Below are 26,976 nucleotides of genomic sequence, written 5' to 3' on the forward strand. Positions count from 1 at the left end.
TAGAGAGGAAGGTGGCTGAAACTGGGTAAGCTAAAGCAAAGAAGCAGAAAAGTTCAAGAAGTGCTGGGAGTCCTTGAGCTCTCCTAACTGAATCACACTCCTCGGGCTCCTTCTCAGCCTCCCTCATCCAGGCTCACCACTTTCCTGGGTCACTGAATGTTTTAAGTCCAAGAACCTCATAAGTCAGTGTTAATTTGAAAGGGAATTTGTTAAATGGCAAGTAACTCCAGAGGCCACTGGACCGTTTCCTAATTCTTACAGGAAAAACTACACAAATGCATCTTTTGTACAGGTATTATTCCTACAAATATCTCAGACTCAATTGGAATAAATTCATAAACATTGGTATTAGAGGCGAACTTTTACAACATTGAGTCCCACCAATTCATCTTCTAGAGGATGAAGTCAATGCCCAAATAGAAAACCTAATTGACGTGCCAGAAGTCAGTTAATTGGACAGAAAATCCAGAAGAACGCCCAAGACTCCTGACTCCCATCAGTGCTCTTTTCACTGCACCAAACTCCATTGTACATCCAGGTGTGTGTTTTTGTATGACTTGTTTGGAGGAAATATCTCCATGCCCTCTCTCTATCACAGGGACCCTCCATGCTTTCAAAGGTGCCATCTTGACAGCTGTGTGCATCCATCCTTCAATTCTTTCTAACACTCTCACTGCCGATGTGCTTGTCTGGTAATCATGTGCCACTTCCTCCGGATTTCCACAAAGAATACCCAGTTTCTCATCTCCAAGCAGCACAGCTTCCCTCTGTTACCACTAACCAGACAATTCTATTTCTCCCAGCCTCCAAATACTGCTGTACTTATGGTGTTCCCACATACTGCCCTGTGAACAGGTCTCTATAACCCACGTGTGGCAGAGATTGGGGAAAATCAGTTAGGTTCTGTTTTAGGCAGCAGGGACATAGCAGTGAACAACCCAGACAAAAATCTCTGTCCTTGTGGAGCTTCTATTTTAATCAGAAGAATAAACAATAAATTGGATTAACAAATAAAACATAAAGTATGTTAGTGATAAGAACAATGAAGAAGAAAATCAAGCAGGGAAGGAGCTCAGTGGAAGTGCCTATCATCTGGAGGCTGTGGAATCCAGGCCTGGCTTCACGGAGAAATTGGTTAAGAGTTGGGCTTTCAGGTTAAGCGTGCCAAAGGCTGAGAGGGAAGAAGAGGGAGGGGAAAAACATGGGGAAAGCCTAGGGTTGAACGGGGGATAAGCGTTTTCAGGGGGCAGAGGGGAAATGAGCCTGTATGAGTCAGACGTATTTTCAAAGATGTAGGAGGAGTGTGGGATAGATTCGCATCACAGAGGATGCTGAAACCAAAGTAGAGGCCTCCATCACTCATCTCAATTAGTGAGATTCTGACACTGTGCTAGGCTATAACATCCCCATTGAGAAACTGAGCCCAGAGAAAGGGATTGAATTTGCCAAGGCTATACCATTAGTCAGTGGCAGAATAAAGTGTGGGAGTTGAAGGTTCCTTCCTTCTTTTTCTCCTTCCTCTCCTCCTTCCTTTCCTCCTTCCTTCCCTTCTTCCTGCCTTCTTCCCTCCCTCCCTCCCTCCCTTCCTTCCTGAATTCCTTTTAAATTCCCCTGATCACCAAATTAGTTCTTCTTATGACCTGAAAATTTCTTGTGATTTAGGTGAGATTCATTTGCTCTGGAAATTAAAGACAATAGGCAAGTCCGCCTTTGATATTTTCTTCCTGGGACTGACTGACACCAACCTATTAAGTATTTTGGATGGAGGTGCAGGACTAGGTAAATGCGCACTAACAAGGCTTTTTAGACTCTTTCCCTAAATTCTTTATAGTGGCAGTTTCGTCCTCATTTTATAACCTCATAACAGCTCTGGCCAAAGGACAACAAATTCTCTCTGCTACCCCTCTTGGTGGCTTCACTATGCACCACAGACTTCATTCAGTTGTTTAATTTCCCCTCAAAGGCACAGGCAGTGGAGAAAGGGCCGGGTGTCCGGGGTTAATAAAGTTTCATAGGGCCAACTGTTGTCTCTCCTTGGGGGAGAGACATGCCTTAGGCTGGACCTGAAGTCAAAGAATTCAGATCAGACAGCAGTAATTATGTACTATTTTTCTCTGGATATGTTTTGTCTGTAACAAGCAGAAACATCCAAAACAATTTTATTGCCCTAGGAATGCATTTTATGTTCAGGACTTTCTTTTCAAAAATAGGTATTTTAGTGCCTAAATTGTTGAATGCTTCACTGATGATTCTGTTTTTAAGTGTTTGAGAAGCAGAAGTCTCTGGAAACTGGCACTCTTCTTATTTATTTCCCCCTTTTATTTTTCCTTACTCCAGCAGTTAAAGGTGTAGCCATGAGGATGAAGCGTTTATGGCGGCTCCAGTGACAAGGGCTGGTCCCACCTCCACCTGTCCACTGTGGGGATTGTGAGTGCAGCTGGTGGGGAAGAGGCAGGAGGACAGAGTATAAGCCAATGACTGTACATTAATTAGCCTCAAGTCTTTTTAAGCTCTATTTGGACAATCGAATGATTCATCCTCTGTCTTCCTCTTTGAATAAGTGGCTCGTGCCATCAGAATGTATCTCTTGGAAGAATACAGAGGTGTTGATAGGCAGTGTTAAATGAAACATTAGCACACTGATGAACTGGACAATTAACTCAGAGCCATGGAGAAACCCAAGCTGACAAATTAGAAAGTGATGATCCTGAAAGTGGTAACTGCTAATTGCTTCAGGCAATGTCTCCTTGTTGTTTTTATTATGGGATTCTCCCCACCCTCATCCCTACCGCCCCCAGAGAAGTCCTATGCTCAATAGGAAACAAATCAAAACAAGCCCAGAATGACTAGTTAGACTGACATCCTGGTTGTGAGACCTTAGAAAATTCGTTTAACCTTTGAGATCTGAGACTTCATATATCTTTATTAGGATCAAATAAAGTGAAATTTACACATTGCAAATTTAAAGATATTTTAATTACAATGGAAGATTCTGGGAGACAAAATTCTTAAGAACTAAAGAAAATGTTTTCTAATACAGCATTTCACCTATCATGAGAAGTAGCAGCTCTTCAAGTCAGAAGCGCTTTCTCAGTGTCCCTTAAATCATATGATATTTCCAGTTTCCAAACTTGGAAGACCTGGTGTTTAGATTGATCAGAGCATTCCTTTCGTTGGAAGTTGGAGGAGGAACCAGACATCTCCTCCCTCCTCCGGAACGGGCAGAGGGTTACGCTCCTTTCTGCAGAGCTGGGAAGATGTGGGGGCGGCCCTGGGAGTGGTGATTACTGACCAGAGGATGAGGCAGCGTCACTGTGTTCCAACTCTCAGGACAGCATCCCTGTGGCGGGAGGCCCTGAAGTCTGAACCAGCGCCATGGAGGGCTCTGTGCTGAGCCCCACGTCCTGGGAGAGGCGAAGGGCCTGGCTCCGACAGAGCCGGCACTGGCAGACCCAGCTCCTGGAAGAGGAGGCTGCCGCAGCCCTGCAGGATGTCCCAGATCCCGAGCCTTCTGGCCTGGATGATGTTTTCCAGGAAGGTAAGAGTCCATTAGACATCAAACGTTCTCTTGTGATATGGAAAATATGCCAGATGCCCAGGTCTGCAGTGCGGGCAGCGGGTCCTGGGTTTAGGCTAGGCCCCCACCACGAGGCTTATTTTGACTTGGTTAAAATGAGTTTAAGGGAAGATGAGTAAAGTAATATGAGGCATGAATTACGTGAGAAAGAAACAGCGTAAGATTGGGAAAAAGGAAGAGGCACACTTTTGCCTTGTCCTGAGCAGCTATCTGTGAGGATCCAAGGCCAGGGTTCTCTGTGAATGTTTGGAGTGTTTCTGTGTTGTCTGTGTAACAAGGTTACACGCAATCTGGGTGCCTGGACTCTGGCTGCAACTCAGCTGTGTGACGTGACCTTTGGCAAGTCGCTTTCCGCTCTAGGACATGCTTGTCTAATTGAAGTATTAGTACCTGAGATAGTAATAGTACCTTTTCCACATGCCTCACAGAGCTTCTTTTAGGTTCCAATGACGCTGCAGACATAAGAGTAAAAAGTAAAAAATAAATTAAAAAATAAATCTTATGTAAGTGAACCTACCCTCGCTTATTTGGTAGGAAACAAAAAGCACAAACGCAAAATTGTGCTTTTTATTTTTTTGTTTTTTTCTTTTCCTTTTTTTTTTTAAAGAGAAGGATCTATTTCTGTTCCCAAACCTTGGGGTATTTTCTAAGTTTCTGGGAGAAAGGGGGCACAGAGGCAGAGAGAGAAGAAATATCCACTATTTTTATACATGGGTATATACCTCTTTTATCTTAAAGAAAAGTTTTATGGGAAGAAAAAGGAGTCATGAGGTGGCTTATATAATGATAAGTTTGTGGAATGGGGTGAATTTCAGGGAGGAAGTCTGATTTCCTTCAGTTTCCACGGTGATCTGATGTCTGGCTTTTCCAGGAAATCCAATCAACAAGATTGAAGACTGGCTGCAGGATTGTGGGTAAGGCAGCTGGACTGAGCGTGGTTGATGGCTGGGTGTGCTAACAGGCTCTGACTCTTGAGAACTCAGAGCACAGGGACATGAATTTTAATCGGGTGTAATGATTAGAAGTGAGGTTGAAATAAGGGAGAGGGGATTGTAAAGATTTGGGGTGAGTGTGGGGATTGGGGCTATGAATCAAGTGCATCTCTGGGCTGAGACTAAGTTAGGGTGAGGATCTGGAAGTACAGGCTGGACCTGGTCTAAAACTAAGAAGGATGGAAATGGATAGCCACAGGGAAGAGCTGGGCTAAATTCCAGATTCCTGCTCCATTGCTTTTCCCTTCAGACTGGAGTTTTACACTGCGTAACAAAAGAGGAGTTAGAAACTTAATTGTTCTTATGGTCAGAGTATTTCTTCATTATGAATCATTATGTTGTTTATTTCTACTGAAGAACACAGGAAGAGGGGCTAAGGGTTTACCCCAGTCATTCAAAGCAGTGACGAATTGGAGCAGGTACTTCAAGGCAAAATGTAGTTATCTCTTTCCTGAGAAACATTTAAAAATTTGAAACCCTACACCCCCTCTGCCTGTACCATTTTAGGTTCAGTCTACCCAGACACAGAGGGAAAGCTTCTGTGACCTATTTAAGTGTGATCATTTGTGTGATAATGAATTCTCAGAACTTATAACTCCTGCCTACTCTTTATTTCCTCTTCAGAAATGTTTCAAGCTGTATATAGCCTTTCATCTAATAAACCCATCTGAATAAACCCATCCTGGCTTACTTGGTAGGAAATAAACAGCACTGTATAATCCAAGGTTGTTTATTTTAACTCTGCCCTGGGAGGTAAGGCCAGGAAGAATTTATTTTGTGTTTTTGTTGTTTACAAAACATGTTGTCTTTATTGTCATAATCTGGTTCGGAATTTCAAAGTTAATTAAAGGTAATCAAAATATAGGAAAGTAAATGGATGGTGGTAATGTTTGCAGGTTTGGGTGTGTGAGAACTGTCCCAGGATTTAAAATGCTTCTCCAGATACGTACAGGAGAACCAGTGGGCTCAGTTACTGTCTTTATCCCATTAACTATTCTTCAGTCTTATCAATTAAAGTCAATAATTATTACTGACCGTGTGTTTGCTGTCTGATTGTCTAAATGGCCTAGAGGGGTGCCAAGTAGTTTAAAATATGCTCCTTGACCACAAACATACTACATTCTAGTTGAAAAGAGTAAATTCCCAGAAATACAAGATTGTAAATTCCAGAAATCACCTTTCCCTACTTATATTCTGCCAAGATAAACCCTGAACCAAAATTTATGATGAAAAAGTCATCTGGTGAGTGAAAAGCCTCCAAGATTCGAGCCTAATTCTTGTGCTAACCATCTGTATAACCAGCTGTAAGCAAACAACTGAAATTCTATCTCAGACTCCTCTTCTGTAAAGTGGAGAGCTAGAATAATAAAGTTCCAAAAGATTCTTGTGAGATTTAAATGCTATATGTGTACAAGTGCTTTATATTCTGTAGTAATATGTGAGTGGTGGGTGTCAAGGAGGAAAGAATTTTCCTCTACCCTTCTTTCTAGGTTCTTCTTTAATTCTTTAATCTGAGAATTAAATTGACATGAGACAGATTAACAGGAGAAAATCAAACAAAAGTTTAATAACATGTATACATGGGAGACACCCCAGAGAACTGAGTAACTCACCAAAATGGTGAAACCCTCACCTTAAATACCATCCTCAGCTAAAGACAAAAGATGATACTGGGGATAGTGGTTTGGGACTTCAAAGGGGAGGAAGGCAATTCACATGGAGACGAAAAAGCAAATGTTTGGTAAACAAACATTTACTGGACTATGTAAAGACAATGGGATACTGAGCAGACTCTGATTTCCTACACACCTAGTTCATATTCTCTAGTGAGGTCTCTATTCCTGTTACAGTCCCTCTATCCAAATTCTTTAGGCAGCTAAGGGAGAAGGTCAAAGTTTCTTCCTGAGTCTTTTGAGCCTTGGTTTTTTTCAGCTTGAAATAATCCACATGCCAAAGAGACATTTCAGGGTGGCAAATTTTGCTCCCCTGCATGAAGTTTATAAAGATGAGCTTTATGCTACTTTAAAATTTCACAAAATAAGTCCATCTATCTATTTACCTGGCATCTATCTGTATCCTTTTATTTATCGGAAAAGTGTGTACAGATATGATACATATCAACTTTAGGACAGTGATTACCTCTAGGAAGGAAGAAAGTTAGGAAGGAATGGGAGTAAAACTTCTCCTGAAAATATCTAACTATCTGAGGGCCAGTTCTGTCAGTTTTCCCAGAGCACAAAAGTGCCTTCTCCTGATCTTTGCCCTGAAATTCCTTCAAGGTGTATTGTAGGTCAGCGATTGCAGTGGCTAATGACTTGATTTTTGTAGAACTGGATGGTGGGCAACATTCTTCACTTTACAATCCCTTCCCTTTCAGTCTTAATTTCGACCAAGCTTTGAGAGGCATTTCATGACCGGTTTGTCCCATGGCACTAGGAATGCTTATTCCCAGGTCAGGTGAGGATTTCTTTGATTGGCCACTCAATGTACTATTACTGGACTAGGCCTTGTTAACAGTGGCCAAAAGCCTCTGGACCACCTGTCTTACTGGTCTGTTATGGTCCAGGAAATTGTTTCCTCTTGCTGTTTCTTCCTATATCTAGACTTACACTATCACTCTCATTGATCTTATAGAACTACATATTTGATCAATCATTTCAAGTCACCTAATCATCATTAATTTGATCTGAGGCTCAGTCACACATATGGTAATGCAAGAAAAAATAATCTTGTAAAATAAGATTACAAGTAATATAGCTAGTAACATTAATAGGTCATAAGTATTGAAGCTAAGAACTTCTATTAGGTGCTGTCCTGTGTCTCCCCAGGTCATCTGACCAGTCTGTTCTGCACCAGTCACTATCTTTAAGGGAAATGACATATTGGAATTGTACATAAAGTTCCCCAAAGATGTCTGCACGTACAAGGCAAGAGGTGGGTCATCACGACCCCATACATAGGATTGAGAAAGAAATATTATCATATAGGGCATTACATGGCTGGTGCCAGAAGAAGAAAAATTGATCTCTACAGTTGAGCAGATATTTCTGCCATTGCAGACGTCTGGTTAATGCATAATGCAGGTGCACAATGCGCACCAGAGGGGAGGAAGGAGGCCAAAATGGGCAGAAAAAAAATTTGTTTAAATGTTTGTCTTGCCTTAAAATGAATTTTTATTTCATCAGTCTCTGCAGGCAGAATCTATGGAAATTGCTGGAAGGAGCTAAAAATAGCCACATGCTTCTTCTCACAGTCCAATCCTCCTCCCTACTCTTTGTTTATGAATTGGGTATACAGGAAGAGCAGTAGCTTGGCTCTTCTATGTCAGACTTGAAATGATGCTAAGGGACCTTTCAGTGCAAATGTGGAGAGGAGCAGCTATGGATCTAGTCTCTAGTCATTGATTTTACGTTCTAAGCAATAACTCACAAAAGGCCTGGGTCTTGGATGAGGGACATGACATTTCAAACCACCATGCTCAGAGGAGCTGAGCATGGATCAACAGATCCAGGCCTATGTCCATACTTCTGTGGTGTATTCCACATACACATAGAAAAGCATACCATCACAAGGGTCAGCCTGAGCTGGTCCTCATATAGAGACTATGGACATGCCTGCTAGGGCACAGCTAGAAAATAGAAATGAAGGATGTACACCCAACAAATATTGTGTTACTAAATTTTGCTTTGGGCAAATAAGGAATTTTATCAGTGGTATTTTTTAATGTAAATTTTATTGAAGTATAGCATACATATCAGTAGCATTTTTCTTTTTAATATAAATTGTTGTGCAACTCAATGGATGTAAATTTCAGCTATGCTAGATGAATAAATTCTAGCGACCTGCTGTACAACATAGTGCCTATAGCTAACAATATGGTATTGTGCACTGCAAAATTTGTTAAGAGGGTAAATCTCATATTAAGTGTTCTTACTTCAAAAAAAAAATCAAAGGGAAACAAGGATACTCTGGGAGTTGTTGGATGTGTCTGTTAGTTCGATTGGTGATGGATGGTATCACAAGTGTTTACATATGTCCAAGCTCATCAAGTTGCACACATTAAATATGTGCAGTCCCTTGTTTATCAATTATACCTAAATAAAGCTGTATATAAATATACATATAAATGTATACATATAAATATACATATGTTTACATATAAATATAAAATAATAGCAATATAAATTGCATTGAAGTATAAAGTATTTACTGAAAAATAAACGAGTCTTAAATATATGGTTCAATGAATTTTCTCAAAGGGAATATAGTGATGAAATCTGAAATAGAACATCACCAGCGCTCCAGAAGCTCCTTCTGTCCCCTTCTGTTCACTGCCCTGCTTCCAAGGGTAACCAATACCCTGACTTGTAGCATCAAAGATAAATTTTGTACTTTTTAAACTTTATATAAATAGAATCATACAATATGCACTGTTTTATGTGTCTTTTTTTTGTTCAGCATTATGTTTGTGACGTTCATCCATGTGTTTGCACCCAGCAATAGCTCATTCTTTTCCATTGTTGTGAAGCATTGTCTATTGATCATGCAATTTATCCATTTTACAATAACTAGAGATTTGGGGGTCTGCCAATTCTGAGTTATTATAAACATTATTTCTTTTGGTGAACGTATACAGGCATTCCCATTGATTGCATACCTAGAAGTGTAACAGTAGTGTGTTTTATTGTAGTTATAGTAATTGTAGGCTTTAGTAGTTGCATTACTATGTAGCTACAGCACAAGCATTAAAGGCAACAGTAGATCTCAGCATTCTAGTAGTTGACTATATTGTTATAATGTTTTTTAATAGTAATAGGAAATATTAATTTATACTAATATTTGTAATGTTATATATACTAACACATTTGTAGTATTATAATATATATCTTTATGTAATTATATATTAGGAAGAGAAGTATGTATTTGTAGTTCTAGTTGTGTTTATTAGAGTTACCCATTCTTAATTACCTTGAGTATCATTCCACACTTTATAGCATATATTGATGTACGGTTTTTCTCATGAGGACATGTAAAAATCCAGATTTTAGACAATATTGTTGATTTTTTCACTATTGAAAGGAAAGTACCAGCAAAAGATGTCTATATATGTAGGGATTTATTTTGTAAAATTGAACACAGCTCGTTCTACAGATGTTGAGTCTGTAAGCCCATTTTCATTAATATACATTTCGTGAACTGATACTCCAGTAGCCTGAGAGGTGCCTAGATCTCTGGAGACTGATAAAGAAAGCCCATTTAAGACCAGCTCCAATGGATGCTCTCCAGTCAGTTTCCCTGTTAACTCACTGGAACAACTCCTCTCTATTCCAGCCTCCATTTGAGATTACATTCAAAGCATCATGCGCAACTTCCATTTTTAAAACTTTCAGGAAAGCCAACTATAAAACTCACAACACGTCAGTGTTTGAAGTGAACTTAGATAATGATAATATCTAGGCAACTAAATCCCCTTACTTAATATTTGGGAACATAGCAGCAGCCAGGAGCCAGGACTGGAATCCAGGTGCTCTGGTCCTGTTCAAAGCTTTTTCACAGACAACTTCAATCACCCGTTTGAGACAGATAATTTCTTCCTCATTTAAGTTGTTTCTCACTACCACGTATGCTGAATTCCAACTGTTCTTCCTGTGGAGACAGTAAATGTTTGATAAGCCCATATCTCAAAATGTAGAAATGTAATCTCTAACCAAGATGCAGTTCCTGCTGCTTCCTGAAAGACGTGATATTCATCAAGAACGGGGCTCAAAGAAAAGGAAGGAGGTGTAGGTAGATAAGATGGCCTCCTAAAAGTTTTTTCTTAGTTTCAATATTTGTATTTCTGATGGAAAGTTAATGGCACCCAGACCCCTGCTTCTGTAAATATATTTCTCCAGTTTTGCTTCCGTATCTTTCCTATTTCCTAGTTACTGAAGAATCCTTGCTAAACTGACTTGGGACACAGTTATCAGCACAATGGCAGCACAATCTAAAATACAGCACCATGGCAGTTTATGAAGTTTCATGTATATACATATATATGTGTGTGTATCATACTGATAATTTCCTTGGGATGTAAAATTATTTTATGTAAGAAATTGTGTTGTGTGTCTGTGTGTTGGCAAGATCTCTAACAACTCTCAAATCCATTATTCCTGCTTTAACTAATTCTATTTATTATTAATTAGGATGAAAATGAATAAATGTGATGAACAAATAAATAAATAAATAAATAAAATACAGCACCTTCTGACTACCTCTGTGGATTTGTCAGTCAAATCATCACTCTCCATTTTCTTCAACATAAGAGTAATTTAAATACTACTGACTCTTATTGGAAAATTACGTGAACTTGTGGGAAATATTTGAAGAAAAGCCCTTTCGAAAATGTAGCAATTTAAACCTATGAGATTCTTGTTGGTTTTTAGATACTTTGAAGAAGGGTTTTTTGAGGAAGCAGGACAGCCGATCCACAACGGTAAGTAGAGGCTCTGTTCTTTCTCCTCTTGTTCCTCTACCTTAGACAGCGACACGGCTGTGTGTGTGTGTGTGTGTGTGTGTGTGCATGCACATGTGTATGCGTGCGTAAGATGCTATCTTTTCACTGCCTACAGAACACCTATTAGTGGTCATAAGACAGTCCAGGAGGCCCAGAGGATAGAGTAAGTGTTGGGTCAGAGCCCACAGGCTGACTAGTCCTCAAAGGTTATCTTCTGTTAGTGGCTGCTCAGCTGACAACCACTGCTATGGAAAACGAGCTTTATAAAATATGTGTGGATGTAGAGAACAAATGTATGGACACCAAGGGGGAAAAGTGACGGGGGTGTGGTGGTGGGATGAATTGGGAGATTGGGATTGACATATATACACTAATATGTATTAAATGTATAATTAATAAGAACTTGCTGTATAAAAAAATAAATAAAATAAAATTCAAAAATTCAAAATAAAATAAAATATGTGTGTCTATATATGCATGTTTATGTGTGAGTGCATACCCCCATGTGTCAATTCTTTGGCAGAGGATTGTGTACATGACTATGTGATATAGGGGACAGGTTAATTATAGGTGAGTTTTTACGTGATTTTTTAAATCAAAATATGAATGTGATTTCTGAGTTAGTATATGTATGGCTGGGGTAGTTTTTCAAACATGTGGATGTATGTTGTAATTGTGTGGTTGTAGATGTGTATACTAATGTGTGATTGTGTGTGTGCGTGTGTGTGTGAGTCCAAGTCTGATTTTCTGCAGCCTTTGCCTTATTATTTGACAGGGTGCCCCAGCCATGGAACCAGCTTTGAAGATGACTTGACCCTCGGAGCAGAAGGTAAGTGGCACAGCTCTCTGAGGCTGGGATTGAGGAAGAGGCTATCTACTGGATGAATTAAGGATAGAATGGAAGGGGAGAACTGCAGAAAGAAGCAGCCCATCCCTGGGATCTTATCTGCAGGGAAAGAGCAATCTCATATGATCTAATGGAAAACTCAGCAAGTGTCACATGCCCAGAAATACTTCCTCACCAGCCTGTCAAGACATCTACTGGTGCATCACTGGAGCTTTCCTTCGGCCCCTGAATATATAAATCACCATAAAAGTGGCCGCCCAGACATCTTTGAGATGGTTTTCTGTATAGGGAGCCCCAGGCAGCCTGAGTACTGGGTGTAAGAGAGAGACTCCATTGGAGGAAAATAAGGGCTGGGATAAAGGATGGAGGTACCGCAACCTACCAGTGTCTTCTGGGACCTGTAGAGACTCACGTGGTGAGGCAGGAACACTAGCCTGGGGGCCTGAATGACTCTGTCCTCCTCAGGACAGAGAAACTCTTGTCTGGACACCAGGCATGGTTCAGAAGTTCAGAGGCTCAGGGCCGGTTTTTCTCTGCTATATTTGTCCAGGTCTGTGTTTGATAATCTTCAGATACTTATATAAAGAACAGAGTTCATGGGATTCAGGGGCCTATAGTAGCGGCAGAGGGGAACAGAGGGGGCTGAGTTTTAAGTTCGGAGGGACAGCTTAGGTGATTTGCATTTTCCCTTCTAACTTTTTCTTTGCCTTTCTGTTCCTTGTCCAGCCACACTGTTGGCCACCAACAGCAAACTCTTCTCCAGGTAAGTGTTTGCTTGACCCAGGCTGAACAATGTCTCCTTCAGGACATACTGAACTGGGGTGAGTGTCAGAGTCCAAGAAATTAAAAACAAAGAGCTGAAGATTCACACTAGAGGGTGAGATTTCCAACTAGCAATGAGACCATAGATTGAGTTTTTACAGTAGATGATTCAAAGGTGCCCAGCAGGGAGTGACAATGCCCAGTAGGGCATGTCTAGGAACCAGGGTGCAGACTGCTCACAAGATTAGTATGACTTCAGCATTGATCCCTGCAGGAGTTTCCTGGAGACAGCCCGGCCTGGGCAGCTACTGGATCTTGGCTGCAGTTTGGCTTCCAGCAGCATGACTGGTGGGACCAACAAGACTAGTTCAAGGTAGGTGCCAAGTTTGGCAGGGGTGTAAGGGCGGGGAAGATGAGAGGTAGAAGCGAATGGAACTAAGAACCATTGCCAGTTTTCTTCTGGGGTATACTACTAGAGCTTTTATGTAGTCACATACTTGACAAGCATAACAATATTTGCTTCAAGAATAGTAAGGATGCAGAGGAATCTACTGCTCAGAGCTCAGTGCTGTGTATAAAATACAGGTGTCTCCTCCCCTGAACTTTGTACCCCAGGAGGTGTAGTATTGGTACCATCACAGTTCCTGGACTTATAAGCACTCAGTAAGCAATCAATAAATGTATTAATTGATTGATTGGTTGATTGAGGCAATAAAATATTGATTCATTCAGATAATTTTGTACCCCCAAATGCAGGCCAGGCAATGACTGTCTGGGATTTGAAGATGAAGCAGACAAAGAGTTTGCCCCCAGGAGCCCACCAAGCCTATAGGGTGAAAAAAATACACACAAAAATAACTTTAAAACAAGATGGAAAGTGATGAAAACTAGTGTGCTATAATAAAAATTGTTTGGAATTTGGAGTCTGAGTTTGAATTTGAGACCTTATTAGCTATTAACTATCTTTAGTGATTTGTCTTTACTGAACCTTAGCCCTGGCAACACCCCAGTTCAGTTAATACAGAATCTCTGGAGATGAGACTCAGATATCTGCATTAAAATTTTTTTCCGAAGTATATTTGATTTACAATGCTTCAGGTGTACAGCAAAGTGATTCAGATATATATATATAATATATGTGTGTATATATATATTATTTTTCAGATTCTTTCCCATTATAGGTTATTGCAGGATATTGAGTATAGTTCCCTGTGCTGTATAGTAGGTCCTTATTGTTTACTGTTTTATATATCGTAGTGTATATGTGTTAATTGCAAGCTCCTAATTTATCTCTCCCCATCCTCTGCTATCGCCTTTGGTAACCTTAAGTTTGTTTTCTATGTCTGTGAGTCTATTTCTGTTTTGTAAATAAGTTCATTGGAATCATTTTTTTAGATTCCACATATAAGTGATATCATATGATAGTTATCTGTCTCTGTCTGACTTGCTTCACTTAGTATGATAATTTCTAGATTTATCCATGTTGCTGCAAATGGCATTAGTTCATTCTTTTTTATGGCTGAGTGATATTCCATTGTATATATATACCACATCTTCTTTATCCATTCATCTGTTGATGGACATTTAAGTTGCTTCCATGTCTTGGCTGTTGTAAATAGTGCTGCTATGAACAATGGGGTGAATGTATCTTTCAAATTAGAGTTTTCATCTTTTCTGGATATGTGTCCAGGAGTAGGATTGCTGGATCCTATGGTAACTCTGTTTTTAGTTTTTTTGAGGAATCTCCGTACTGTTCTGCATAGTGACTGCCCAATTTACATTCCCACCAACAGTGTAGGAGGGTTCCCTTTTTTCCAGACCCTCTCCAGTATTTATTATTTGTAGACTTTTTTTAAAATTTATTTTTGGCTGTGTTGGGTCTTCGTTGCTGCACGTGGGCTTTCTCTAGTTGCGGCGAGCGGGGCTACTCTTCATTGCAGTGCGCAGGCTTCTCATTGCGGTGGCTTCCCTTGTTGTGGAGCACAGGCTCTAGGCACATGGACTTCAGTAGTTGCAGCATGCGGGCTCAGTAGTTGTGGCTCATGGGCTCTAGAGTGCAGGCTCGGTAGTTTTGGTGCACGGGCTTAGTTGCTCCACGGCATGTGGGATCTTCCCCTACCAGGGATCAAATGCATGTACCCTTCATTGGCAGGCGGATTCTTAACCACTGCGCCACCAGGGAAGCCCTGTAGACTTTTTGATGATGGCCATTCTGACTGGTGTGAGGTGATACCTCATTGTAGTTTTGATTTTCAATTCTCTAATAATTAGCAATGTTGAACATCTTTTCATGTGCCTACTGGCCATCTGTATGTTTTCTTTGGGAAAATGTCTGTTGAGGTCTTCTGCCCATTTTCTAATTACGTTCTTTGTTTTTTGATATTGAGATGTATGAGCTATTTATACATTTTGGATATCAACCCATTATCAGTCATATCATTTGAAAATATTTTCTCCCATTTAGTAAGTTGTCTTTTCATTCTATCAGTGATTTCCTTTTCTGTGCAGAAGGCTTTATGTTTAATTAAGTGCCATTTGTCCATTTTAGCTTTTGTTTCCTTTGCCTTGTGAGAGAGATCCAAAAAAATATTGCTACAATTTATGTCAAAGAGTATTCTGCTTGTGTTTTCTTCTAGGAGTTTTATGACTTCTGTTCTTATGGAACAGTGTTTACCCATTTTGAGTTTATTTTTTTATACAGAGTGAGAAAATTTTCTAATTCTTTTACATGTAGCTGTCCAATTTCCCAGCACCACTTATTAAAGAGACAGTCTTTTCCCCATTGTATACTCTTGCTTCCTTTATCATGCACTATAAGTGCATGGTTTTTTTTTTCTGGGCTCTCTATTCTGTTCCATTGATCTATATAACTGCTTTTGTGCCAGTACCAAACTGTTCTGATGACTGTAGCTTTATAACCGGGTCTGAAGTGGACACAAGTCACCTCTTCCCCCTGAGGTGTGCTGGCAGCTATCACCTTAGTGGAAGCTGTGGCTGGAGATGGAAGGGCTAGAGCCAGAGCCTGGTGTCAGCCAGGGCTTCTCCTGTGCTCAGTGGCTCACAGCACCCTAGCCGGGGCAAGATTGTGTCCTAAGTTGCTGGAGCAGAATTCCTGAGGGTCAGGTCTGAGCTGGTTCCACTCCCTCTGAGTGTGTGCTCTCCTGCATCCCACCATTGGTACCTTCGCCCCAGAGGGGAGCAAGGCTGGAGCAAGAAGGGCCAGGGCAGGTGCCCATTGCAAGCAAGGGCCCACTGGGGAGCGGTCCTGGCACACGAGTCAGAGTTCCAGACCTCTCTCCATCTGCCTCTGCTGGGAGCGTCAGTAATGGCTGCCATTGCCCGGTTCAGATGTAGCGCCAGGTCCAAGCCAGCTCCATCACCCACAGCTACACACTCTTCTCAGTAATGGCAGCCTTCACTCTAGTGGAGAGATGCACCATGGAGAAAGAGGGACTAGAGTGGGTGCCCCGTGTGGGTCGCAGGAAGCTGGCCAGAGCCAAGGCACTTTCAATCTGCTTCCTCCTCCTTGTCTCAGGGAGTCAGCGAGCGAGTGCGCTCTCTTCGCGAGCAGAGTCTAGGGTTCCTGCAGCCCTCCTGTTGGTCCTACTGGTTTTCAAGCCAGCTAATGGGACTCCTCTGCCCAGCATCAGACCCTAGGGCTGGGGTGCCCAATTTGTGGTGTGAACTGTCCACTCCCCAGGGAGGATCTCAGAGCCCATGTAATCCCCCTCTTCCTCTGTGTCCCCTTGCAGGGATGCAGGTCCTGACCTGACTGTTTCTCTTCTCTTCCTACCCAGTTCCGTGTAGATCTTGCTTTACAGCCTTGGCTGTGTAAGAGTGTATCAGTCTCCAATGTGTTTTCAGCGAGAGTTGCTCCTCATGGAGATGTATTTTTGTTCTGTTTGTTGGGGTGGGTGAACTCAGCATCTTCCTTCTCTGCCACCTTGATCTCCCCCCCTCCTCGGTGATCTAGTCTTATGCCCACAATTCAGATAAGGAAACTTAGGATCATGAAGATAAAATTGGCAGTTAGGAGGAATGCACGAGAATAGATCCAGGGATTCCAATTATCCAGCTATTAACTTGAATAAGATGGTCTCAATTTGGATCAAAAAGCCCGGCATCCTTTCTGAAGAGAGTAACAGTGATTAGTCAAAGCCTCAAATAATTCACAGCTCCCCTACCCACATTGTTGTTTGGAACACATAGTTGGTGAGCTCTAGCGTCACCCAGCTTGGTGCTACCAAGCTTTGGATGTAGACATATGTTGGTGCCATACCGAGAGAGAGACAGAGACAGAGAGACAGACAGAGACAGAGAGAAATTGTTTGGTCTGTAATGCAGGACTTCTATCCTGAAATTGTGCTGTAAAGGGGCCTAGTTCTCAAAATCAGGTTTTGAGCATACCTGTATAGATAAAATTTTATCCTCAGGGTGAGAATAAAATGAGTTTTATTTTCCTTACACACTCATTGCCTGGTTGTCCCACACAGCCACTGGCACAAGCTGGGTAGCAAGTTACAAAGCGCTTGGCAAAAGCCAGCTGTATCATAGTATGTGCAAGTGGGAACTGACAGGTTAATAACACAACCGCAAGGTTTCTTTGCATCTAGACTGCTTTTGATTTTTCAGATCCCTCTCATAGCAAATTTTCATTCATCTGTAATCACTGTAGTCATGACAGAATCTCGTTCAATTTTTAAACCAGGGCGAGATTGTAATTCCCATGTTTCAGACAGAGAGTTTAGACTCAGAGAAGTGAAAGCTTTTCTCAGTCACAGTGGTAGAGGGAGAAATGGCCAGAAAGGTATCTCAGTCTCCTGACACTTTTATTAGATACTCTGGATTACCCTGTGTCTCAGAGCTTTGCTTATTTACCCAAACCCCCTCTTTGCAGCATCTCAGAGATTCTGGACAAGGTACAAGAAGATGCAGAAGATGTCCTTTTCAGTCTGGGCTTTGGCCAGGAGGACGACAAAGACACTTCTCGAATTCCTGCCCGATTTTTCACCACCCCGTCTCAGGCCAAAGGCATTGATTTCCAGCTCTTCCTGAAGTCCCAGGTGCGGAGGATTGAGATGGAAGACCCGTGCCTCATGCTGGCCAGTGAGTGTTACCACAGATATATGCTCAACTTCTCTCCCAGCCTCCAGTCATTCACAACAGGGATCAGTGGCTCTAAATACTACTTTCTCTTGGTCAGCTTCACTCGACCTTTTGTCTCTTGTGTCTATTTCTTCCTATGCTGTCTTCAGTGAAGATAGAGAACTTTGACTTCTGCTTCTCTCTCTTGAAGAAATTGTCTTCAAGAGGCCTCATATCACTATTACTTTCTTTAGGTCTTCTCTCTTTTAGCTGAATCAAATAGGAACAATGTCTTTAAATCTTGTCCCCGGGCTTCCCTGGTGGCGCAGTGGTTGAGAGTCCGCCTGCCGATGCAGGGGACACGGGTTCGTGCCCCGGTCCGGGAAGATCCCACATGCCGCGGAGCGGCTGGGCCCCGTGAGCCATGGCCGCTGGGCCTGCGTGTCCAGAGCCTGTGCTCCGCAAAGGGAGAGGCCACAACAGTGAGAGGCCCGCGTACTGCAAAAAAAAAAAAAAAAAAAAAAAAAAAAAATCTTGTCCCCATTTTCTGTTTCTCAGTTGGAATTATTGAATGTTCCCCATTTATAGCCACTACATTAAAATCATTTTCATTTAGGGCAGTGGTTCTGTTAATTATGTTAAATTGTGCAGGAGTTAATAAAATATTCATAGGCTTTTCTTCCAGAGAAGGAAGGGCTCAGGAATATTTATTTTAAGTAAGCACGCCGATGATTCTTATGAATAATCCTTAGACCACATCTAGGGAAACAATGATTTAAGTTGTCCCAATTCCATACTAAGGAAAGATATGAGAGGGCTTCTCTACCTGGATGAGGGATAAAAGACTATTTTATTCTATATGTTACAGTATATTTCAAATTATATTCTTTTACAGGTCCCCAACATAGTGTTTCTGATAGTGCTGTTTCAGATTCTTTTAACAGATTCAACTTAAAAACTTGGTAAAACTACGCTTCTGAGCTCCACCTGCTGGAACAAGGATTTTGAGTTGGAGTATTTGCACAAGCACTTTAGATGATTCTTATGCACACTAAAGATTGAGGATGATTTGTTGAATTTATTTTATGTGCCAAGTACATAATTAGTTGTTAAATTCTGGAAGAACAGCAGCTAGGCAAGAGAAACATGATTCTTGCCTTTAGGACACTTACAGTTTAATGGATATATGGTTTATCACAGTGCTTTTCCAACATGGGTGTATGTATGAATTACTGAAGGATATTGCTAAAATGTGTAGGATACAGTCTGAGAGTCTGTATTTACAATAACTTCCCAATTAATGCCAATGCTACTGGACTACTGGCCACACTTTGAGAAGCAAAGTCTAGCAGAAATGATATAGTCCATCTAAATTTCTCTACCCCTGTCCATTGCCTAGTAATTGCTATCCCTCAAATTTGCTGCTATCAAAGAAGACTTCTATAACCCTAAAGTTTTCTTACTAAGAAAATAATGTTAGTTTTGCCCTTTTTAGTCATGTTTGTCATCTAAGGCAAACACAGTGATAGAGACCATTGTATACTGACAGCAGAAAGGTTATGCTAAATCAAGATACAGAAAAGTTTTTCATCCCATATAGAATTAATTTTTGGACTATTTGGGATAGGGAGTCAAAAAGTCAAGAAGGTCAAGAAAGAATCCTGGGTGTCAGAAGTCTAAATGGGAGAAACGCTGGTAGAGAAAATGGCACCTTCTTTCTGAATTTTGAGTTTTAGGAAGGCTACTGAAGGGAAAGATTCAAGAAGTAATTTGCTGATGACCCCTAGACTCACCATCTTCAACCCTTGCACTCAGGCAGGTTTAAGCAAGTGCAAACACTGGCCGTCACCGCCGATGCCTTCTTCTGTCTCTACTCCTACGTATCTAAGACCCCTGTCCAAAAGTTCACACCATCCCACATGTTCTGGAATTGCAACCCAACTGATGTGCCATCCATCAAGATTCTGGCCCCAGAACCTGAACCTCACTCACCCAGAGAGCGCCTCCGGAAAGCCATCTCCAAAATGTGCCTGTACACATGCCCACGAGATAGGCTATCACCACCCGACCACACCCTCAAAAGGAACAGTTTAGACCAGGTGGTGTGGGAAGTGATGGACAGAGTGCGAGGAGAGAAGTTGGTCCTCCAGCAAGACCCTGGGTTTGGGCCAGTCCCACAGGGAGATCCTGTGCCCCCTATCAGGGGTACAAAGCTGCCTACTTCTTCCTGTCCATGTGCCCTCTGCTTTAAAGAGGAAACACAGCAGGGGATGTCCACATTGCAAGAACCACCAGAAACTCTGGATTCTAACCCCTGTTGCACACATTCTCTGCCCAGAGCAGATCTACAGTGGAGCACAGACCCTGCACAGGTAAAAAGACAGCTGTGGGGTCTACAAGCCACCAGTAAGGAAGCCCATTCATCCAAGGATGAGACCTTTTGGAAAAGAAAGAGCAGAGCAAGAAAGAGTCTGTTTCAGAAGAATCCCATGGGCAGGAAGGTTAAATCACTGGACCTGTCCGTCATCCAACAGAGATGGAAACAGGGCCAAGAGAGAACAGAACTGCACCAATCTCTAACCCAGCAGCTGCAGGACACTTTGGACTTGGAGGTGAGTGGGTTGAAAGTGAGGGAGAGGCTGGCAGAGAAAGGCTCTGGATTCCTTCCCTTGGGTAAAGGAAATCCAGGCTCCTTTTCCTCACCAGATATATCAATTCTTGAATTACATTCAGAAACCTTTGGGAATGGGTTAATATAAAAGGAGGGAGAAAAAGAAATGAGCCTGGTTTCTTAAGAGTGCCCAGGTTTCTAGCACTATTTTTCTAATTCCTTATCTAATCTGATCTTCACTGAAGTTTCTCATCAAGCACACCTGCCCCGGTCATTTGTGGGATCCACACAAGGGTACAGATAGAGGTTATGCACTAGGCTAAACACGATTAAATAAAATCTTCTCTTCTACCTTGACAAGTATGTAACCACAAAGTCCTAGAAGTTCAGGTTCAAATCTAGAATTCTCACTCTTAGGACTTCAGTGCTAGAACATGGCAGGGTGGGCAGACATCCTCCCCATCCTGTCCCCTTCTCTTCCCATGGCCAGATCTGCCCTGCACCATAAGGGATTTTGCACATACATATGTGAACACCCCAGCCTGCATATACAAATGCCACAAAACCCCTACCCACACATATAACCACCATTAGTCATCACTCAGGCCTGGGAGTGCATACACTAGGAGAAAGGCTGGTCTTTGAGAGAACAGACACCAGGCAAAGCCAATGCATTTCCCTGAAACAGGCTTGGGGCCATTTGAATAGCATTTGGGGGAATTCTGGGTATCCAGAGCATGTTCTAGAAGAGGTAGTACAAGATCAAAGTGGACACATCCTCTAGGTCCACCAACTCTTCATCCCATGAGCTCTCTAAAAGTTGGAATTCTTCTTGCCTGGGTCTATAGACAGTACTGCCTTCAAGTGCTAGAGTCTCGAGGAAAAGCCCTCAAATCCTTGCCACAAAGAGAAGCCATGATGATTTGCAGTGTCATTTGCATGTATGTCACCTCTCATTGAATGTAGAGCTGTTCCTGCCTTCCTCACTACCAGGCTCCTACCACAAGAGAAGAGGCCAAGTCTCTCAAGTACATTCAGCCTCTTTCCCTTACAGCTATCTGCCATTCTGCACTTTTCTCCAACACTGGCACTGACTGAGTTCTGCCGGGATCTTGGTTACAGGTGCAAAGCAACAGTGAGGAGGAGGAGAGCCACTGGCCCAGCAGATCCAGAAACCACCACCTCTACCAGACTTTTGCTGGCAAGGACTCAGGAAGTAAGTGAAGTGGATCTCTCTCTCTCTCTCTCTCTCTCTCTCTCTCTCTCTCTCTCTCTCTCTCATGTGTGTGTGTGGTTCTCAAACCTCGCTGCACATTGGAAGCACATAGGAAGATTTTTTAAAATACTCACAGTGAATTGTCCCACATCCTGCCTTCTGATTTAATTGGTATGGCGTGGAGCCCAGGGACTGATTTTTTTTGTTTTTAAGCTCCTAGTGTAATTCTATTATGGCTGGATAAATACTTTTCTAGATCAGTGGTTCTCAAACTTTAGCATCAAAATCACCTGGAGGGCTTGTGACACTACAGATGGCTGGGTCCCAACTCCCAGAGTTTCTGATTGAATAGATCTGGACAGCGCCTAGGAATTTGCATTTCTAACAAATTCTCAAGTGATGTCAATGCTGTTGGTCTGGTGATCACAGTCTGAGAACTGTTATTCGGGGGGAAAATTCTGTATAACCTTAATATTCAAAATGTAGTCTGCAGATCAGCAGTATTAGCATCGTTTGGGATTTTGTTAGAAATGTGGAATCCCAGCCCTTCCCCACCCCTGACTTAAGGGATCAAATTTTATTAAGATCCTTAGGTTATTTACTTGCACATTGAAGTTTGAGAAGCATTGTAGTTTGCAACAGGTGAAGACCAACCAGATGAAGACCAACCATGGATATTTATACCCCAGCACCTGCTTTTAGCCACTTTCTAATCAGCCCAGATCATAGGACTTAGGCAAGAGTTCTCAGTGTATCTCACATGTATGTTCATCTAGGCTCTGAGTTCCATTCTGCAGCTAGGCTCTGATGTACTGATGTAGGCTCTCCTTCTCTCCTCAAAGAAGGACAATGAATCTCACGTAGGTAGTTATTGCAGCTAAAATGTCTTTCCTCTAGATATGAATTTTGAGTATTAACTCTTTCAGAGCTTTCCTTTATTTTTTGAAAATTTTGACTAAAGATTTATTATTTAAACTAAGCAGAAATTAATCTCCTGGTATTTCAACTGCCTATCCGCTAGGACCACAGGGAATATGGCATCAGAGATAATGATTTTTCCAAGATAGGAAGAATTGAAATATTTCTTGAATTAAGTAAATGAATCATCTTGCTTAGGGTTCCCTCCATTTTTAATGTCTTAGTACTATTTACTGCACTTCCTAGTCCAATAGCTTTTTGTTTAACACCAAAATTTCATTGTTACTGGTCCAGAATCACAAAGGTCTTTATGATTCTAACTCCTTTAATTCTAATTATCTGTGGTTTTAGGGTCCTAATCACTCTACTTTCTCTCTTACTCATAACTTTCATCTCCAGATATATAGCTTGTATGTATCAGTCACTCACAAAAGAGGTAAATGTCAGAAGACAGCAATCTACTATATGTAGTTGAAAAATTTTAAGATATGGAGTCAAATGACCTACTTCCTACTAGCTCAATAATCTTGCCCAAATCACTTAACTTTGTTTGTTCCTATGAAACGTTACAGAGAGTTTGTGTAGGTAATGTACCATGCTGGAATAACTGTTATGATGTTGCTGTTGCTGCTGCTGATTTTAGAAAAGGTAATCATGGGCAAAATATTTAGATCAGTGAATCCCAATCTTACAAGCTTTTTAAAAAATTGCTATTTCCTGGACTCCACCTAATAAAATTAAATACAAATCTCTTAGGTTTGGACTTGGGCATTATTGTTTATTCTTCTTTAAAAGTTTCCTAGTGTTAGCAGTTACCTATTTTTGCATAATAAACCACCCAAAATGTAGTGACTTAAAGGAAAACTTATTTATTATTTCTTGCTATTTCGTGGGTTTACTGGGGGGATTATTCTGCTTGGTTCATCTGGGTTCACTTATGCAGCTGCTTTTGGCTGGTTGACCGGGCTGGACTAGAAGGTCTAAATGGGCTCACCCTATTGGCGCTAGCCTTGGTGCTGAATCTCTGTGCTACTGTCAGCCAGTCAGGCACTCTCTCCATGTGGTGAGTCATTCTTCAGTAGTCTAAACTTGTCTTTGTTACGTGGATGTTCAGCAACAACTGAAGTTGCAATGGCTCTTTTTAAGGATATGTTTTAAGTTGTACAATGCCCCCTCTACCACATGTTATTGCTCAAATCAAAGCACAAAGCCAACCTAGATTCAAAGGGAAGGAAAACAGACTTTACTTTTTTAATAGGAGTGGCAAAGTCACACTGTGAAAAGGCAATGTGGAATGGGAGGGTTGCTATGGCCATCTTTATAAACAGTCTCTCACAGACAGTGATTCTGGCACCCCATGAGGGTTAAGAAAGACTAGTTTAATTAAAGGGCTTCATCGTCACATATTAAAGATGCCCTGAGGGTAAGCTCTCATTCTAAAGCTCATTGAAACTCAGCCACAGCATACAAAATTTGAAAAGGAAATTAACTGCTAAACTTACCAAATTCAAACAGAAAATGTGGAGTATATGCACCACAGCTAGGTTTCCCTGCCAAAAATTTTAATTTATTCTAAAATAGCAAAACAAAGCTTTGCTCAAGCGTTACTTGTCCAGCAGATGTCAGCCTCGCACAAGAAAATGCCAATTTGTCCAGCAAAGCAGGCTGTGTAGGATCTATATGATTATACCTTTCTAGACAATTCATGCAATACCCAAAACATCAGTTCCTCTCACAAATGTCCCATCTTTGACTAAAGGTCAGTATACAGAAAGATTGGAATTGAATTGCCAGGGAGGAAGTTTCTAGGAGTTAAACATTTCAAATAAGTAACTAGATGTAACTAGACTCCATTTTCTGCTAGGTGATAGGATTTCATTACAGCAGGAGTTACTGTGTTTAGAGATGCTATATTTCACTTATTCTAAGATGTACATTTTTCTGCACTTGAATATCTCTGAAATAGAATGGGTCTAACAGTTGGCAGTGTCAACCAATATACTTGTGTGTGTGGGTGTGTATATATATATATATATATATATATATATAAAATACATATACTTGTCTTCTTAATGGAATATAAAATTAATTATGTCTTAAAAACTATGTTTTATCAGATTCAATGAAACACAGTAACTTTAGAAATTCAATGCACTTAGCCTCTCAGGTAAATAAGGAGGTGATTTTATAGATTTTCCTTTTATGATTCGCCTAGAAAAATGAGAGATCTCTTCTTCACTGACACAGACTTCAGCTGAGGCAGGGGGTCACAGTGGTTCCCAAATCATTCCAATGTTCTATGAGTTTCTTTAATAATCTTCTCACAAAGCTATAAGCTATCTCTCTCAATCTACTTCTCTATCATCCTTTAAGAGATCACATGGAGTGGGAAGTAGCTATGAAAACAGCTCAGTACTGGCAAGATTAAAGACTGCATAAGAAACATGGGTAGGGAAATTCACTCACCACCATCAAAGGCAGAACTAGGTGGGACCGTTCCTCAGATCTACTGCCCCTTCCAGGATCTGTAATTATGTCCCAGGATCTCTGTATCTAGTCCCAGGTGTTAATCTACTACTTGTTATCAAGCATAGGAGAGGTGCAAGCATGGATAGAAAGTGGTAGCAGCACCCAGCCAGCAGCAGTGTCTAGTTGTGTGGTCCTCATATTTCACAATGACACTCACTTGAATAGGCAAATAAGGGTTGGAACCCAGCTCTACTGAGCTTACCTTCCATAATCTCAAGGGTCTTCTTCTTCTAAGAGGGAGTTTCTTTTTTTCTGCTTATTTATCTATATAAGATGAGCACCTTTCTGTAATTAGCACAAGGGCACATTTTCTGTTAAAAGATGTTCCCAGCTATCAGCTTTCATTCCTCCCACTCCATCTTTTAGTCTCTTCCAGAGAAGTCTTAATCTTCCTCCAAGTTCCTGGCAAAGAATGACACTCATCCCTCATAATTTGCACCTTGCTCAAGAATTTCAACTTCGTGGCCCTTTTATTGGTGCCCTGTTGCTGAAATTTAAGTCATTTGACCTTTACCACATTTATGAGAAGCACGGCTAAGGAGAATATTTTTATTTTTATTGTTGTTGTTGTTGTTTCTTTTACCAGATCTGAAGTAGCACAGCATAATATATATCCTGTTTGTGAAGTGATCATATCTAGAGGTGAGAGGTTTCATTTTATTGTCAACACTGCTAGCAGCAGTGGGAGAAGAGTCAGGAAGGATTAGGTGGGGACGCTGATGCAGAGCACAGGATAAAGAAGAAAGCTAGTCTGAGATAATCCCAAATGGTGGGTAACTCAACACACTATGTTTGTACTTGGTGGAAACTCTGTGAGCCAAGTAGCTACAGACTTGCTCTTTGATGAAAGATTTTGCCATTATGTAATATTAACAATAACAAATATATATAGTGCTTATTACCTGTCATACACTATCCTTAGCACTTTGTGGGAATTAAATCATTTAATCTTGTGATATAAGTTGTTTTATTGTTCCCCATTTTATAGGTGATGACCCTGGGCACAGTTATTTTTATACCAAAATAAATTCTCAAGAGGAACTATCAGATAGGAAGTGTAGGGAGAGACAAGAAAAGGGAGAGGAAAGAGAGAGAGGACTATGAGAATGTGATAATTATTTTTCTGCCTCATTTACATTTCTTACCAAGGTTGTTTTGGGTCTGTGGGGGAAATATAATTAAAAACAAAATCTTCTGCCACCCCAGAATCCCTCTCCAGAAAGGTATAAGAGAAAGAAAAAAGTTTTGTTTTTGAATAAGCATTAAACCAGAATATGATGTGCATTACAGGCAAAGGATGTGCTAAAGAGATTGCAGAGACAGAAAGGGATCTTACCCTCTTATATATCCAAGAAGATACAACCCATTACATACATGTTGTCAAAATAAACAATAACTGGTCCTCAAGTAAGAGGACTTGACAGCACCAATTTTCACACATAGTTCATCCTAGATTCACCTGGTAACTGAGGTGGCCAACCATATTAGCTAATTGCCTTTAGCCAAAGGAATAATAAATGCCTCTCATATTTTTATGGCAATTCATGGTTTTGCAGTTGGAGCCAGGCATCTAAGTTAGACTGGAGACTGGGAGATGGGGGTTCTATCATCCTTGATACATTTCAAAGCAATGGCTTCTATATCCTTGAGAGAGACATTTCTGGTTTGTAAAGGTTTCAAGGGGCTTATTTAGCCTTTAAAAAAGATTTACATAATTTCAAAAAAAAACAAAGGATTTACAAGTTTCCTAAAGAGACACGTTTTAACCTGCCAGGTGAGTGACCTGCCCCTGCGCACTACTACCCCATGGCCCTACCAAAGTGGCCAGGTGAGCACAGCCCACACAGGGAATGCTCCTTGAGTCAGCCTAGTTCTGATGGCCAATAGGATTGCCTTTCTGGGCTCCACAGGTCTGAAACAATTAGAGAGATAGTTCTTGGCAG

At 41.1% G+C, this 26,976-nt stretch overlaps 1 protein-coding gene across 3 annotated transcripts in view; it reads left to right on the plus strand.

Annotated features, from left to right (window-relative positions):
- Window positions 1–3,375: 3,375 nt before the first annotated feature.
- TESPA1 (thymocyte expressed, positive selection associated 1) overlaps window positions 3,376–26,976 on the plus strand; it is a gene marked incomplete at its 5' end in the record, with an annotated part of 33,673 nt that continues 10,072 nt past the window's right edge. The window contains 9 exons of one of the 3 annotated variants that reach the window (XM_081250301.1): window positions 3,376–3,538; window positions 4,449–4,491; window positions 10,995–11,044; window positions 11,841–11,894; window positions 12,639–12,675; window positions 12,934–13,047; window positions 17,572–17,780; window positions 19,575–20,386; window positions 21,493–21,586. In XM_081250301.1, coding sequence (XP_081106427.1) covers window positions 3,376–3,538; window positions 4,449–4,491; window positions 10,995–11,044; window positions 11,841–11,894; window positions 12,639–12,675; window positions 12,934–13,047; window positions 17,572–17,780; window positions 19,575–20,386; window positions 21,493–21,586 — 1,576 coding nt within the window. The remainder of the gene's footprint in view (window positions 3,539–4,448; window positions 4,492–10,994; window positions 11,045–11,840; window positions 11,895–12,638; window positions 12,676–12,933; window positions 13,048–17,571; window positions 17,781–19,574; window positions 20,387–21,492; window positions 21,587–26,976) is intronic. The other 2 variants (XM_081250300.1, XM_081250299.1) reach the window with 2 other exon arrangements.

Source organism: Mesoplodon bidens (genome assembly GCF_964165515.1).
Source record: "Mesoplodon bidens genome assembly, chromosome: 11".
Lineage (NCBI taxonomy): Eukaryota > Metazoa > Chordata > Mammalia > Artiodactyla > Ziphiidae > Mesoplodon > Mesoplodon bidens.